This window comes from Cydia strobilella, chromosome 1, assembly GCF_947568885.1.
Source record: "Cydia strobilella chromosome 1, ilCydStro3.1, whole genome shotgun sequence".
NCBI lineage: Eukaryota > Metazoa > Arthropoda > Insecta > Lepidoptera > Tortricidae > Cydia > Cydia strobilella.
This window is the reverse complement of record NC_086041.1, coordinates 323,667-340,368: the sequence shown is the minus strand read 5'-3', so window position 1 is coordinate 340,368 and position 16,702 is coordinate 323,667. Positions and strand designations below refer to the sequence as shown.

The 16,702-nt window shown below is 40.1% G+C and overlaps 1 protein-coding gene across 1 annotated transcript in view; it reads right to left on the bottom strand.

Moving 5' to 3' along the window:
- Positions 1–16,702, bottom strand: part of LOC134748000 (uncharacterized) — a 448,054-nt gene that overhangs the window by 216,276 nt on the left and 215,076 nt on the right. Inside the window, exon 41 of the mRNA XM_063682700.1 lies at positions 1,380–1,471. Within this exon, the coding sequence (XP_063538770.1) occupies positions 1,380–1,471 (92 nt within the window). The remainder of the gene's footprint in view (positions 1–1,379; positions 1,472–16,702) is intronic.

The following is a 16,702-nucleotide window of genomic DNA, read 5'->3' as shown; positions in this document are numbered from 1 at the left end:
GTATTAGGTATCATCATTCGCTTGCCCTTGTCCCATTCACTTGGGTCGGCGCAGCATGTCTTTTTCTTCCATACCTCTCTGTCACCCGTCATCTCATCATTCACTTGCGTTAGTTTCATATCATCTTTCACACAGTCCATCCACCTTTTCCTCGGTTTTCCTCTCCTCGTACCTCCCTCCACATTCATTCTCAATACCTTTCTCGTCACATGACTTTCATCCCTCCGCATCACATGCCCGTACCATGCTAGGCGATTTGCCCTTACTTTTTCTGTTATGGGTGCAACTTTGTACTTTGTACTAGTGTGACTACTATACAAGCGGACCCCAGGCTCCCATAAGCCGTGGCAAAATGCCGGGATAACGCAAGGAACAAGAAGTGTGACTACTATAAAAAAAATTGTTTCTTAGTTGCGAATCAAGAACTCAAGATACAATAAAGAGAAAATAACAGTCGAGTATAAAACGTTTGGTGAATATTTTGGGGTCCTTAAAAGCGAAGTGTCGATAAACGGAGTTATCAAATATGTATTTCATTTTAGTGCAAATATATTCCGCAGTTCCATACACTCGAATCTGAACCAATGTGTGAGTTTCTTGCGGGCATGTGATGATGCGGATGCGGAGGGATGAAAGTCATGTGACGAGAAAGGTATTAAGAATGAATGTGGAGGGAAGTACGAGGAGAGGAAAACCGAGGAAAAGGTGGATGATATGAAACTAACGCAAGTGAATGATGAGATGACGGATGACAGAGATGTATGGAAGAAAAAGACATGCTGCGCCGATCCCAAGTGAATGGGACAAGGGCAAGCGAATGATGATGTTCCGCAGTTCCATACACTCGAATCTGAACCAATGTGTGAGTTTCTTGCGGAAGTTTGTTTACAGAATAACAAGATCTAACGCTCTAGCGCTGTCCACGATCAATATTAGAAATTTCATAGTTATATTTCACAGGGCCTCGAGCCTTTATGGTAGTTAATAAGTATGTTGTGTAAAAAGACGACACTATTTTACATATATACAATATCTTCTTCTTTTACCCAGCGTTATCCCGGCCTTTGCCAGGGTCCGCTTTCCTACTAGCCTTTCTCTACTTTGCGCGATCCTGGGCGTCCTCTCGTGTTAGCCCGTTTACGCTCATATCGGCTTTCACGACATCGAGCCATCGCTTTTTTGGTCTGCCCTGGGGTCGAGGGCCGTCAAGGCATATGTTTCCTACGTAGTCAGCTGGCCTGCGACAAACGTGGCCGAACCACCGGAGGCGACATTCTTCGAGCTTCTCCGCTACGTCACGGACTGCGAGACTGCCACGGATGTACTCGTTCGTTATATATACAATATATAAGTAGTAAAAGTTCTCCTAGGCTACTAACCTGAGACACGGTGGTGTCAAAGTGCGCGAGCAGCACAGCCGGCGCCTGGGAGTGTGCCGAGCGCCGGCGACCAGACGCACGGCCGCTCCAATCTGGAACAAAAAGAAAGTATTGTAGGCAAGAAGAAATTTGACTTTTGAACTTTTGAAAGTTATGTCTACCTATTTCTTAATCTCACGTGGAAATGTATATTCTGCATCAATCTTATTCATTCATTAACCTTTCGTATGCTTAAGAGGGGATTCGAACTCGACGCGAAGCGTGACCAGTTAAAGGCCCGACCACCTGCGGTCATAAACTATAATTTTGTCGGAGGGGTGCTGACCTGCGGTGAGTGTGGTCGTACATTTACTGCGAAAATAGGCTACGTCAGCCACCTGAGAGCTCACGATCGTCGCTCTCACTAACCAGAAAAACCCAGTCGCCGAGGCCGAAACCGGCCTGGACAGGATGATGATGGTATGCTTATATAGTAGCAGATCTGCTCCATATATTTTCAACTTAAACTGGCAAAGGCAGGCCTCAAATGGCAGTTTTTTGAAGGTTAAATTCATCTAAATATCTGCGTTGATTTGCGAATGGTGCGCGAGTGAGAATTGCCAGATATGGACAAATTGAATATTAATGCTATGATAAGTTAGGTTAGAAATAAAAGGATTTTGCTGCTCGTTCTTGCATATCTAAGTGAAAAGTTGTAACACACTTTCGTTTATGCCAAAAATATTTACATAAATTCAAAACAAAATAAAATATTAGTAATCATTACTAATTGTTATTTGTAACAAAAATTTTTTTTATCCGGAAGATAGATAGATAGATACAATACTCTTTATTGGCACACAGTAAAAACATACAAATGAAAAAAATAATTGTAGAGGCAGACAACAGGCGGTCGGCGGTCGGTCACACAAGTTACAAATTCACAGTTTGCATTACCTATTTATAAAGCTAGTAACAAGCATTATAAATAGGTCATGAAGGTACTGAACTGTACATACTCGTTTGAGTAATACGAGTATGTACAGTTCAGTGAACACGCAAACACAAACAAGCCAAATCAAATATCGCCCTCCCGCCTTCCAGCTGTCAAACATGGTTCCAGGATAAACTGGCAGCCAAGTTATGTGAACGTAAGTAAGTACTCAGCAATGAACAGTTAGCTGCTGCTAGTATCTAATTTGGCATTAATATTTAAGCAGAAATCATGTTCTCCGTATATATTATGTACTTAATTGCCACAATGTCAGTTCTAATTAAGGATTGACTAAGTAAATAAACAACGAAGTTCCTATTCGCTTCTTGCATAACCGTGGCGCCGCCTTAGTGGGTGTGGGAGTGGGGCATAATTGTTTAATTGACAATTGGCAACTGCCAAATAGTCTGAAGATATCGTCCCATAAAAGTTAATATTTTTACCACGTCGTGCGTTGGCGTCCCTCGTATTTCCCCACCACCAACTATGCTCATATTAAATCACATTTAGACAAAAATCTCTGTATTGACATTTTGCTGGGACGTCAGTTAGCCACGACCAGTGAAACCTGTGTCGAAACGTCGGTAAATAAAGGTAACAAAATAAATTCGCGATAGACCCGTTTCTAAATGTGATTTAATATGTGTTTAAACCGCGAAAGTTTTAAATGTAACTATGCTTATAGCCAATAATTGACGATGTGTTGGAATTTCTCTGTCATTAAAATAAATGATGATTTTGTGGGTTTTTATATTAATATTTTGCATAAAAAAGCTCGCAAAAAAATCACGTTATGTCGTTCTTATGGTTCAACACAAGAAATGTATTCTAAGATATTTTGATTACGCGCTTCGATGTAGGTATGGAAATAGTCACATGACTTTTCCTAGCATCTATCATCCCGATACATGTTTGCTTTTCATTGTTGGCCTTTGTCGATGTACGATTGTCATGTTGGCTAGGCCCCTAAGTGACTGTATATTCTGTTTTTTTATTCCGTAGACTAAAATGACATTTCATGTGGTACTAAGAAATGTCATGTCTTACCCATGAAACGTCATTTTAGTCTACGGAATTAAAAAACAGACCTTAAATCAAAAAACCGGCCAAGTGCGAGTCAGACTCGCCCACCGAGGGTTCCGTACTTTTTAGTATTTGTTGTTATAGCGGAAACAGAAATACATCATCTGTGAAAATTTCAACTGCCTAGCTATCACGGTTCATGAGATACAGCCTGCTGGTGACAGACAGACGGACAGCGGAGTCTTAGTAATAGGGTCCCGTTTTTACCCTTTGGGTACGGAAATTAGATTACAAGCTGATTACAAGTAAATGGCGGCCATTTTTTGTCACATTCACTTCTCGAGGATATCAAAATTATGCATGACATGATAGATTCTTGCCCAGGGCTTGCTAATAAGTCGTGATCGCGTTAGTCAGCAGTAGAGGGTTAGCGAGTAAGCGAGTTGACCCGACTAATCCTTAACCCTTCTCTGCTATTGTTGTAGACAAAGCAAATTAATAGAAGTAGTTTATATCATACGCTTCAGGGCTTAAGGTTCATACGGAAATGTTTTTAATATGCACACGATAGCTCACTTCGCTCAGTTTATGTTTCGGCGAACCTGAATATTTCCTTATTATTATTATTAAAGCCTTTATTATACAAACTGTTGACATTTAATGTAACAATTATTAATATTTATTGTATGTTTCTTCCATATGCATGTTCGTAAGGTCTTTTTGACCTAGGCCTCTTACGAATCGCCTTATTCTATTATATTAAAGTATTTGTCCAACATTTTTTTCCATTTTTGTCTGTCTGTTGCCATTTCTGTCCAGTCTTTTACTATTGTTTCTATTAGGTCTTTTTCCCATCTTGTTTTAGGTTTGCCTTTTTTTCTCTTACCAATCTTTGGATTCCAATTTGTTGCTATTTTTGTCCATCTGTTATTTTTCATCCTCGCTATGTGCCCTGCCCAATTGTATTTCCTTATAGAGCGTAAAAATAAATAAGCTGTGTAACCAAATTCGTGTTAAATAGTTTTGTACTCCGTTGTGTAAAATACTTACCACAGATGACTGTAAAAAGTGCATTACCACCACACCGTTAATTGAGAAACCTTGTCGCATTAGCACAAAATAAGTAATTGTATTATCGTACAGAACGGCCATGCACCGCCCCGCCCCGATTCGAATTACCTCGCCCCGCGACACCAGATTGACAAGCTTTTGCCAAACGCTCAGTACTGTTTATAACTTACTCACACAATGACGCATGACGCGTGTACAGTCGTGCCGTTCACACATAGAAACGCAAATAATATTTGATGTATGGCGTGTCCGCCCTGCGGCTATAGTACAAAGAATTAAATTTCCGTCCCATTTCGTACCTTGTAACAGTTGTCACTGTTCGCTAGGGACCTCATGCTATTGTCACTGTGAAATGGTTCTGAAATTAAATTCCTTACATGTCTTTTATAGAGTGAAACTACTGCTTTAACTTTGAGAGGGTTAGTCGACCCGACTAATCTTTAACTCGTTATTGTCGTAACTGAGTTTCGACCCCGAGCTCAAGCAGTTTATTAACTGTACTTATTACAGAGGATAGTTTAGACGCTTTTATTACCGTCCACAAATTTACTATTGACAGATAGATGTAGGGCCGATTATTTGCCGATTAGGTTATGATAATCGTGACTTCATTACGAGCCGATTTCGTACAGTCGGGTTCATAAATATGTACACATTGTGCAATGGATTAATGTGAAGAAATGTATAATATTATTTATGAACTCGACTGTAGGCATACACCCGGAGGATGCCAACTAACATTGTGACATTAAAATGATTTATAAACGATGTGAATGATTTCTACTGTCCGCGCGCGAATTCCGTGCACGGCTGAGGAATGTTAAGAATGTTGGGCGTCATGACAGAGTGGTGTCATTTTGTACGTACGGGCGCAGCGCACACCCCCCCACTTCCTCGACCTCCGAATGCACGGAATTGGCGCGCGGACAGTATAGACGCCGTGCAATGCCTGCGATGCGTCCGATGCGTGCGATGCGATGCGACTTATCCGTACAACGTACATTTATTGGCGCGAGATGCGCGGGGGACTGAAATTATGTATTTAGATATCTTGATGTCACAATGTGAATTTCAATTGTCCTCCGGCCCTCGAGTAGTGAATGTGCGTGACGTGACGATAAACATGAGAATATCGCGGCGTTTTATGAAATCAGTTTTTTTCTGCCTCGCCCACATCCTTAATGCTTCGATTTATCTGATGAAAAGAAAGAAAAGAGAAAGAAAAACTATTCATTAGCACAACATATTACATAAAACTAACACTAAAAATAATTGCACAAAATGAAGTTGCGCTAAATGGTCCTTAAGGGGCCCACTGACTATCAGTCCGCCGGACGATATTGGCCTGTCAGTTAGAACAAAAATTTGACAGTTCCGAACAACTGACAGGCCGATATCGTCCGGCGGACTGATAGTCAGTGGGCCCCTTTACTCAGCTTACACGGTATGAGCCACATGGCACATACCGTGCCGTGGCATGGTATGATGCTGAGTATGCTGACTGTACTTAATGCTCTGATACTTATCCCACATTATATTAGCAAAGAACAGCGGAAATATATTGTATAGAGGGTGTTGTTGTCAGAGACCCCATGTGGCGATAATCGCGGTATGGAGCGGATGTCGTCGCGACTTGGTAATCACTTGCGAAACTAACGCCATTGAGAATAGTTAACGTAGGCTTTGGGACATGTGTGTAGAAACAGGCAACTATAGTTATAAGCAAAGATAGATATAACTCCGTAATAGATGGATACAGTCTAAGGAAAAAACGTGCCTCGAAAATCACGAAAATTTGATTCTCGATCAGATGGCGCCACTAGTTTTGGCCTACACTCGTATAGAGGGCGTTGACTGTTTCGTTTGTTATTTATAATTTTAACGCATACCAGTGAAAGAACATGGGTCAAAATCATATAAAAATAATTAATGCAAATAAAAAAAACATTTATCCATATTTAAATACATTTTATCGTATTTTTATAAATATTTATTTTTAGTTTTAAAGTGTGTCGACAGATAGCAGTGAATTTACTGGGGTTACAAAATTTACTATGACAGTACCGCTCTAGTATAAGTTACTCTATGGTTATAAGTATGGAAATAAGTATATTGTATTAATGGTGCAATTGTTGTCAGAAGCCCCATGTGGCGATATGTAGATGTAGCGGATGTCGTCACTTCCAAACACAACCATGAAAATAGCAACGCTTTTGACTACAGATATACAAGTTTCAGGAAAATTTCATAGGAACTAAAAGAAACTGATTTAGTAAACGGAAAATATTGATTCTCAACAATATGAGAGTTTCTGATGTTGGAAAATTTGCAATTTTGGAAACTTTCCGACGGCACCTCAGTATTTTAGTGCAGTATTAGTGTCGTGTCTGCAAAAACGGGCATTTATGTTAGTTTTGTGAGTATTATTGACAAGCAAATACGTTTAATTGTTTCATTGAATCGAGTTAGAAGAGTTGCTAACGGTATTTCTTACTCCATCTCAGACGACAGAACAGAGGCAAGACGCTTTAACGATATGGTTGTAGCCAATAAGCCTGACATCGTGCTGATAGATCGAACGCAGCGCCGGGCTGTGCTCGTCGACGTCACCATCCCCCATGATGAGAATCTCGTGAAGGCCGAGAAGGACAAGTCCAGCAAGTACCTAGACTTGGCTCACGAGATAACCGCCATGTGGAATGTTGACTCGACGATCATTGTTCCTATAGTCGTGTCAGCGAACGGTCTCATTGCGAAGAGTCTCGACCAACACCTAGAGAGACTCTCGCTGGGTGGTTGGATCAAGGGTCAGATGCAGAAGGCGGTGATCTTGGACACGGCGCGGATAGTCCGCCGGTTCCTCTCTCTGCGGCCCTGACCACCGGCAGCTTGGGCCCTGCCTCGCTGCTGGCGGCACCCTAGGTTAGGTTTTTTATAATGTGTTTATATGTATTTTGTTATATTTTACTTTTATATACATATTTTAAAAATCCTAACTTAAGAAAAAAGATTAATAAAGAGAAATATAAATATAATATTTTTGCATTCTGTCCTGTTACGGCAAAACAGCTAATCTTATTAAGTACCTACATACTTCCTATCTCGGTATTATGAACTGGTGTTCTTAAATAAAAATAAGTTCAAAAGCAAGGGTATTATGGGTATCTTTTACTCTGTTAGGTCTATAATATTGTCTTCGGTTACCGCGATAGTTACTCATGAAATAAACCTATGAAAACGGATTATAACGCGTATATTGAATTTATAAAACGTTTGTGAAACGTCGGGATGTATTATAATTTCAATATACGCGATATAATCCGTTTACATAGTTTTATTTCTGTTAAGTCTATTTTGTGTAAACTTGTTTATGTGCAATAAATGACATAAATACATCAAACACTTACCTACTGAAGCAAATATCACAATCGTGTTTGCAATTATCACATACTCGTATTATTGTCGACCATACTCGGGGCCATTAAGCCGATAGAGATCAAACAATAATTCTCTTCCGCTTCAATTCCATCAACCCCAAATATATTAAACACGGAACCCCAAATTTGGAGCAGCTTTATTCCATTGTTAAGGGTGCGACACTATAGGCAGTAGTCATCAAATATAAGTATACAATTTTAGACCTTAACTATATAAAAATAGGGACATAAAAATACATATCTTTGATGTTGGTACTGGGGTGCGAACGCGAACTGTGTGCAGGGGTCGGCGCATTGAAAGGTAAATTTGTAAGGAGCGAATTTGATAGCGAATACATTTGGTATAAATAATGTATGATGATTGAGTTGATTTTAAACAGATAAATGTGACAAACAGGTGACTTTAAATTATAATAATTATTGTTACTCATGAAATAAAACTATGAAAGCGGATTATATCGCGTATATTGCGCGTCGCGTATTTAAATTGTACATTTCGTGCGTGACGACCGGTCTGGCCTAGTGGGTAGTGACCCTGCCTGTGAAGCCGATGGTCCTGGGTTCGAATCCCGGTAAGGGCATTTATTTGTGTGATGAACACAGATATTTGTTCCTGAGTCATGTATGTTTTCTATGTATTTAAGTATTTGTATAGGTATTATATATATCGTTGTCTGAGTACCCACAACACAAGCCTTCTTGAGCTTACCGTGGGACTTAGCCAATTTGTGTAAGAATGTCCCTATAATATTTATTTATTTATTTTATTATTTATTTATTTTGTATTACACTCGGGTTTTTACATAAAAAAAATATGTTGAATTAGTACATGTTCTACAGAATCAATGGATTGATATTACTTACTCACATCTCATGAAAATAATTTATGAAATACTTATTGATATGTTAAATAACCAAGTAAATCTAATTTAACACGTCGTTGCATTTGAGCTATCATTAGTTTTTAGTTTTTAGTTAAAACCGCAATGTGCACTTTTGCAATAATATGTCACTGTCAAAGTTTTTCTTCTGTCCGATCATGGAGACTGTATAAAGGAGCCAAATCTCTATGTATGAAAAGTGTCCATCAAAAAACAGTAATTAGGCGGCGCCACCATACACCGAAATACTACCAAAAACAGCCTACGTAATTTGGTCGGGTTATTTGTTGCCTTATATGGCTCATGTTACACTCATGTCCCAGAGCCTAACTAGCGCCACCGGAGAGATTAGGAACTATTATTTAAAGCTTAACGCGGTCACTTTTACAACAATTCTGCCATAAGAGATTGCGATCCTTTCTATACCATCCATAGTTAAAACCGCAATGCATGGAGACTGTATAAAGGAGCCAAATCTCTATGTATGAAAAGTGTCCATCAAAAAACAGTAATTAGGCGGCGCCACCATACACCGAAATACTACCAAAAACAACCTACGTAATTTGGTCGGGTTATTTGTTGCCTTATATGGCTCATGTTACACTCATGTCCCAGAGCCTAACTAGCGCCACCGGAGAGATTAGGAACTATTATTTAAAGCTTAACGCGGTCACTTTTACAACAATTCTGCCATAAGAGATTGCGATCCTTTCTATACCATCCATACCGCAATGTGCACTTTTGCAATAATATGTCACTGTCAAAGTTTTTCTTCTGTCCGATAATATGTCTCACGTCATACTCATGGATAAGAGACGCTTGAAAGAAGTTTGTTACTATTTTATTAGTTTAAGCAAAGAGGATATAATAAGATAGAGCGGTACTGTCATAGTAACTTTTGTAACCACTGTAAATTCACTGCCATCTATCGACATACTTTAAAACTAAAAATGAAGATTTATAAAAATACGTTAAAATGTATTTAAATATGGATAAATGATTTTTTTATTTGCATTAATTATTTTTATATGATTTTGACCCATGTTCTTTCACTAATATGCGATAAAATTATAAATAACAAACGAAACTGTCAACGCCCTCTATACGAGAGTAGGCCAAAACTAGTGGCGCCATCTGATCGAGAATCAAATTTTCGTGATTTTCAAGGCACGTTTTTTCCTTAGACTGTATCCATCTATTACGGAGTTATATCTATCTTTGCTTATATGGTTCATGTTATACTCATGTCCTAGAGCCTAACTAGCGCCACCGGAGAGATTAGGAACTAATATTTAAAGCTGAAAGCGGTCACTTTAGCAACAATTCTGCCATAAGAGATTGGCATCCTTTCTATACCATCCATATGGCTCCTATATTTAAAGTTCATTTATATACGTGACATGATCGTTTGGTCCCAGACTTACATACGAGTACCAAATGTCAACTTAATTGGTCTAGTAGTTTCGGAACAAATATTAGGCTGATGTGACAGACGAACAGACAGCCAGACCCTGTACTCCCTTTTTGGCGACAATTGTATTGCCGAATTTCACTTGGCAACCAACTTTTCGCCAAAGTTTCATTTGACAAACCATTCGTTACCAAATAATTATGTATTTCGCAACCGTTTCATTTCCCAACTCCATAGTTGGGAAATGAAAATGACGTACTAGGTTGGGTTAGGTTAGGTTGGATTATGTAAAGCTGGGAAATGAAATTCGGCCAAATGAAACTTAAACTGTATCTATCTATTACGGAGTTATATCTATCTTTGGTTTAAGTGAATCAGGCAAGAAGTTATATAATTACGAGTAAATAAGGACTTTTATATAATTATAATAATACCTCTGTCAACTTATTTATATGCAACTTGATATTATGATCAAACCGCGCAAACACTAAATTTTTCCTATATTCCTTATTGGTACGGTTAACGATATCGATAGTACTATTATTTATTCTGTGCTTAATATAGTAGGTATAGTTGGTCAAACCACATTGTCAGTAAATAAGAACAAAAAAACTATACTCATCCTTTTCTTTCGGGTGCTAGTACAATGCTAGTACTAGTGTTACACAAAAAAAAGTATAATTATCTCTGTCTATGTTTGAAATGAGACAGTCCTTTGACAAATTATATGTCAAAAGTTCCTTATTGCCTTTGACATTTATAAGTCAAGTCACGCGAATGTTGTTATTTGTCATAAAATCAGTTTGTAGTTTCTTATTGTATTTAGATACTTAAAAATATATGTGTGAATAAACTTCCGATACATAAGTAGGTAATACAAATATTACGATCACGGAAATTGTTTTATGCCCAGTGAATAGATATTTCCTGCGACGGACGCAAGGCAAGGCGAAGACAAGTATCTTAGGTAAGGGCCTGTATTTATTGGTAACCAGAATAATGAATAAATCTATTATTATTATTTTTTACTAGCCTAATTTTAGTTTAGTTTAGTTTGTAAGATATTCATTTTAAGTATATGTTCGGTTACTTTGTATCTAACTTTGGTAGGAAGAGCGGGATCTGCCACACGTATAATTTTACTTACTTGGAGATTCCAACCATAATTTTCTGTACACAATATTGTAACCAATAAACGCTTTTCATTTTTCAATTTAGTGTCCCACTGCTGGGCAAAGGCCTCCCCTCGTTTCCTCCACCCTGTCGTTTTTAGTGTCCCGCCAATCCGGATAAAATGCGTCCAAGTCGTCCCGCCATCTCCTTTTCGGCCTGCCTGCACCCCGGCCAGCACCATCTATGGTGTTCCGTGGGTCCCACTCGGTAACCATTTCGGCCCACCTTTCAGGGTGGATGCGGCAGACATGCCCAGCCCAGTCCCACTTAAGCTTAGCGGTCTGGACACCTACATCTACAACTCGAGTTCTGGAGCGCAGTTCCGTGGCTATATTATACGTGTCGAATTAACTATCAGTACACGAACGAAATTTCCTGTAGTATAGAATATAAATGTCATCATTTCGTGATGCTTGATGATTTCTTCTTTTCTTGCTGTTGTTCTCTGTACATGTTCGTACTTGTGATCGTCACGAATAAATATCTTTTATCTTTATCATTATCAGTCCATAAAAGTGCCCATAACGACTCTCGTGGCCTAATGCTTTCCTGTAAATTTGACCAAGGGCCCGTTTTATAAAAAAGGTACGAATACGCGAATAGCTTATATTTTACAAGGAGTCTCTTTTCATATTTCTTTATTATCACAAATACTTCCGGCGTGAAAATGAATAATGAGAATGAATGAATGTAAGAATGAGTGAAAGAAGGCTAACAAAGAGAGTGGATAAGGGAGAGGTAGAAACGGGAGTTGGAAGGGGCAGACCTCGGCGGACTTTCTCTGATCAGATCGGGGAAATCCTGAAGAAAGGCCAGGTCAAGAACACCCTAAACCGGCGAGCGTGTATGAGGAATGTTATGAAAGTGAAGGAAGCGAAAGAGGTATGTCAGGATCGTAGCAAGTGGAAATCCGTGGTCTCTGCCCACCCCTCCGGGAAATAGGCGTGATTATATGTATGTATGTATGTATGTACTTCCGGCGTATGTATGACTTTACTGTACACCTCTTAACTTTTATCAAAATTTGTGTTCTTTATTGCTTTGATACTGAGTTAGACAATTGTACAAGCTTTACTTTGTGTAACTTATGGGGACTTTTCCGCTCTCTCTGCTTGTCTCGTTGCGTGCATGTCCTTTCAAATCAACCTACAAAAAAATAGTACCAAAATTTTAAAGAAATAGAAGGAGCAGTTCACCCCCAAACTCTAAAAAAACCGGCCAAGTGCGAGTCGGACTCGCGCACCGAGGGTTTTCCGTACTTTTTAGTATTTGTTGTTATAGCGGCAACAGAAATACATCATCTGTGAAAATTTCAACTGTCTAGCTATCACGGTTCATGAGATACAGCCTGGTGACAGACAGACGGGCAGACGGACAGCGGGGTCTTAGTAATAGGGTCCCGTTTACCCTTTGGGTACCGAACCCTATAAATCCTGCCCTACCCAAGGGCACCGTACTTTTTATTAGTCTTTGTTGTTATAGCGGCAACAGAAACACATCATCTGTGAAAATTTCAACTGTCTAGCTATCACGGTTCATGAGATACAGCCTGGTGACAGACAGACAGACGGACAGCGGAGTCTTAGTAATAGGGTCCCGTTTTTACCCTTTGGGTACGGAACCCTAAAAAACACGTAAATGCAAATGACCAATCATGAGATCAATTATCATAATGTGATTAGCTTTACCGAGCCACTGATTAGCATAGTTTATTTACGTCGCGAGGGTGCGCCCCTAAACAAATAGAGCGGGAGTTGGAAACTGGGACATGTCCGGGACAGTCACTGGACACGGGCACGCGTCCGGCTCAGGGAATGTTTACCGACGCAATGTGTAACGTCATTCTCCTAATCTTGTAGATTTTATAACCACAGAACGTACATCAATGAAAAATGGATAAACGAAATTTGTTATTACTGGAATATTTCAACTAGAAATTAATTACAATATTACGCGAAACTCTGCGTAGGGGGCGCCAGGGCGCCACTAGGCAATCTGAGGGTTTATCGTGAAACAAGAAAATTTATTTATTCAACAACCTCTGTCACGAGGTCAAGAGGCAGATAGCGAATTTTCGGATTCGCGTTTCCCGGTAGATCCTCTGTAAGCAAACCGCCTTGATGCATCAATGTCATATTTTATTGTCTCTGAAAACTTGTTAAAAACCTGTTAAGGGTACAGTATGTATAAGTTACTCTATGGTTTACTAAAAAGGCTAGTCCTGCACTCTGGTGGCAGAACATTGCAGTAATATCCCCTATTATTATAATGTTAAAGCTCATCTTTATGGAGCGAAACATGTCAAGCAATGAATTTGAAGACCGTTTTAATACATTTAGACCGCGGGCCAGGAACAGATTTCCATGACCAATCGCCTCCCGGGCGAAAACTCGTATAGTGGTTAACGGCTATGTATGATGAACCCTCGTGAACGTCAGCTGCCGCTCCGTTGGTGGGTTGAGGAATGGCAGCCACCGAAATTTGCGCCTGGCTCGCGGTCCAATTTAATATGTCTGCGTCTAACGGAAATTTTGTTATTAAAGCAATCATAAAGTTGACATAATTTGTTGATAGGACCATGTTTGGTCTTCCAGTGTGTACCTTTGAACTATTATTACTAACGTATAGAACCGGCACAGAGAACTAGTATTTTGCATAAGTTGATGTTGTTTTAACGTCAAACCATATTTAGAAGCGGAGCGTGAATCTCGCGACCTAAACGCGTAAGCGCCATGAATTATACGGCGCTTACAACATTTTGATCGCGTAGTACAGGTTGTGATTGCGACAATTTCATTGTTTTGTATAGCTTCTCTATAGTAATAATAACTCAATAGTGATTACGGAATAACAATGTTCTAGTGACCGCCGTAAGGCCTATGGAACTCCGCGCGAGCTCGGATTTATACCTACGGCTCGCTTCCCGCCGGCGGGACTCAAGCTAGCCAGTTGGTTGTTGGTTGTTGGTTGGTTGGTTGTTGCGCGCTCACGCACGCACGTCACCGCGCGCTATGTCAGAGTAAATATCTTCGTAACAAGCTACGTAGGTACTATTAAATTGTTTTAAAGATGTAGGTAATGTTTTTTACGACACATTTATAGTGAGATATCTACCTAAGATACCTAAGTGTTTGAAAGAAGCGTCGGCAACCCTAGCGTTGTGTCGGCGCGCGCGGTGCGGGGAGCGGCGTGTTGAAGGTCACTCCATTTTTTTTTTTTTTGTAGGTATCAAAACGGTAGGTATTTTCGTTTTCATTGAGAGATAAGTATCTGTTCGTAAGAACTATTATATAATCTGTGCCGCCGTCGACGAACGGGCCGCAATTAGGCTGCCCGGGCATGTCAAACGCCGTTTTTCTCGGAGGGATTTATTCCGCTAATTTATCGGGATTCCGGCCAAGCCGGTAAGCGATCTATTGGCGTATGGTGCAACTCATTACAGGCAGCCGATCTGATCAAAAGTATCTACCATCCTTTAGCAGCTAAACAAAAGATGTCTAAACGTATAGAGTTTAGAACCCCGATGGATGTAGATGTCTAAATATATCATGGGACGCATTGCTTGTAATTAAAGATCTTATATTTCCATATGTTCATTATGAATAAACGATTTCATTCATTCATCGGAAGAGCGGGGTTTTCTGTCACAAGCATATCTAATGCTTAAAAGAAGATCCCATCCCATGCTGTAAACTACTTGTAAGGAACCAATAAACATTTTTTCATTTTCATTTTTCATTTTCATTTTCATTTTCATTTTCATTCATAGAATAATTAGACTGTCACAAACACTTTTGAACGCGAACTGTAGAGATCTATATATATTTTTTAAATAAATATAATTTATATACTAACAGTAGGCCGAGCGTATGATTAACGCGACAATATTTCGCCGCGAGATAGACTACCCGTCTTTTACTAACTGTATGAATTAAAGGGGGACGGGTAGTCTATGTCGCGGCGGGATACTCTCGCGCCAATCATGTGCTAGCCCGGCAGGACAGGTGCGCTCTTCACGGATAATTTGGTAGACGCTATGTCTGTAAGGAGGTTTAATTGTCAGTTAACTGTGTAGACGTACAGATCCAAACTAGAGCATTAGACAGTAGAATACATATAGTAAATTCTGACCCTGTCAGGGTCCGGATCCGGATTTTGGGTCTGATCCGAGTCCGGGTTTATCGCAACCGAAAAAAAACCGAAACGAAACGAAACCGAATCCAAAACCTACTTTGGGGAATAGTGCTGACTATCGTATCCGACATCTGATCGAACAAAGTGAAAAGTTGGAAACGCTTTAAGCTCGTTTACATAAAATTCAATTATGAGAACCTAATAATAAATTAATGTGTAGATTCCGTCCAAGCCAACTGTTAAATATTTTACGGGGCGCACAAAGAAACGCAAGGCAGCCATTTATGAACTAATATATTTTCAAGAATGACGGTGGACGCAGCCACCGTTTGCATGCACTTACAACTACCCTTTTACATACATAACATCCCTCCCTTATAAGATCAGAGCACATATTCAAAAAAAACATTAAAAGAAAGCCTTATAATTAATCTTAGGGCGATCCCTCTTTAGTTTGGCCGTCGCATTGGAACCCTGTACAGTTGACGGGTTAACTGTAGCGTCGGTAGCCGCCGGCGACGACGAAGTCGCGGATGCAGCGCTCTCTGAGGCCGCGGGAGGCGCGGGCGGCGCGGACGGCGCGGGTGGCGCGGCCGGCACAGCGGGCGCGGCCGCCGCGGCGGATACCGCGGCTGATGGTAGATTAATGACATCGCCTATATTCTGGACCTCTCCTCCCCCCGGCTCTGTTCCAGCCTCTAGTACAGACGGAAGAGTAAACAGGGGGGGTACTGTTCTCGTAGGCACTAATCGCTGTTGGCCTTGATTAGTATTCTTATTAGTTACTGGCATTGTAGCCTTATCTCTTAAAACTTGATTAAAGTGTCTTTTCACTGTTTCCTGTGTTATATTGTCGCGTATAAGGTATAATAACTTGCCAATACGTTTGATAACGCATCCGTTGCGCCAGCAGAACTTATTCTTGTTTGCATAAGATTTGTACAACACCGCGTCGTTGGGTGCGAAATGTGTTCTGCTGGTACCTCCATAGTGATTACGCTGCGAGCACTGGTTGTTTTCAACAAATGAGGCGAGTTCAGTGGACGAGGGCGATGACTGTGGCGTAAGTAAGTCTAGCCTAGTCCTCAACTGCCTACCGAATACTAGGCGCGCTGGAGACTGCCCCGTTGTACTATGTCGCGAGTTGCGGTAATCAAAAAGATATTTTAACAAAGTATTATTGACATCTTTGTTTGCACTCGATGTCAATAATGCACTTT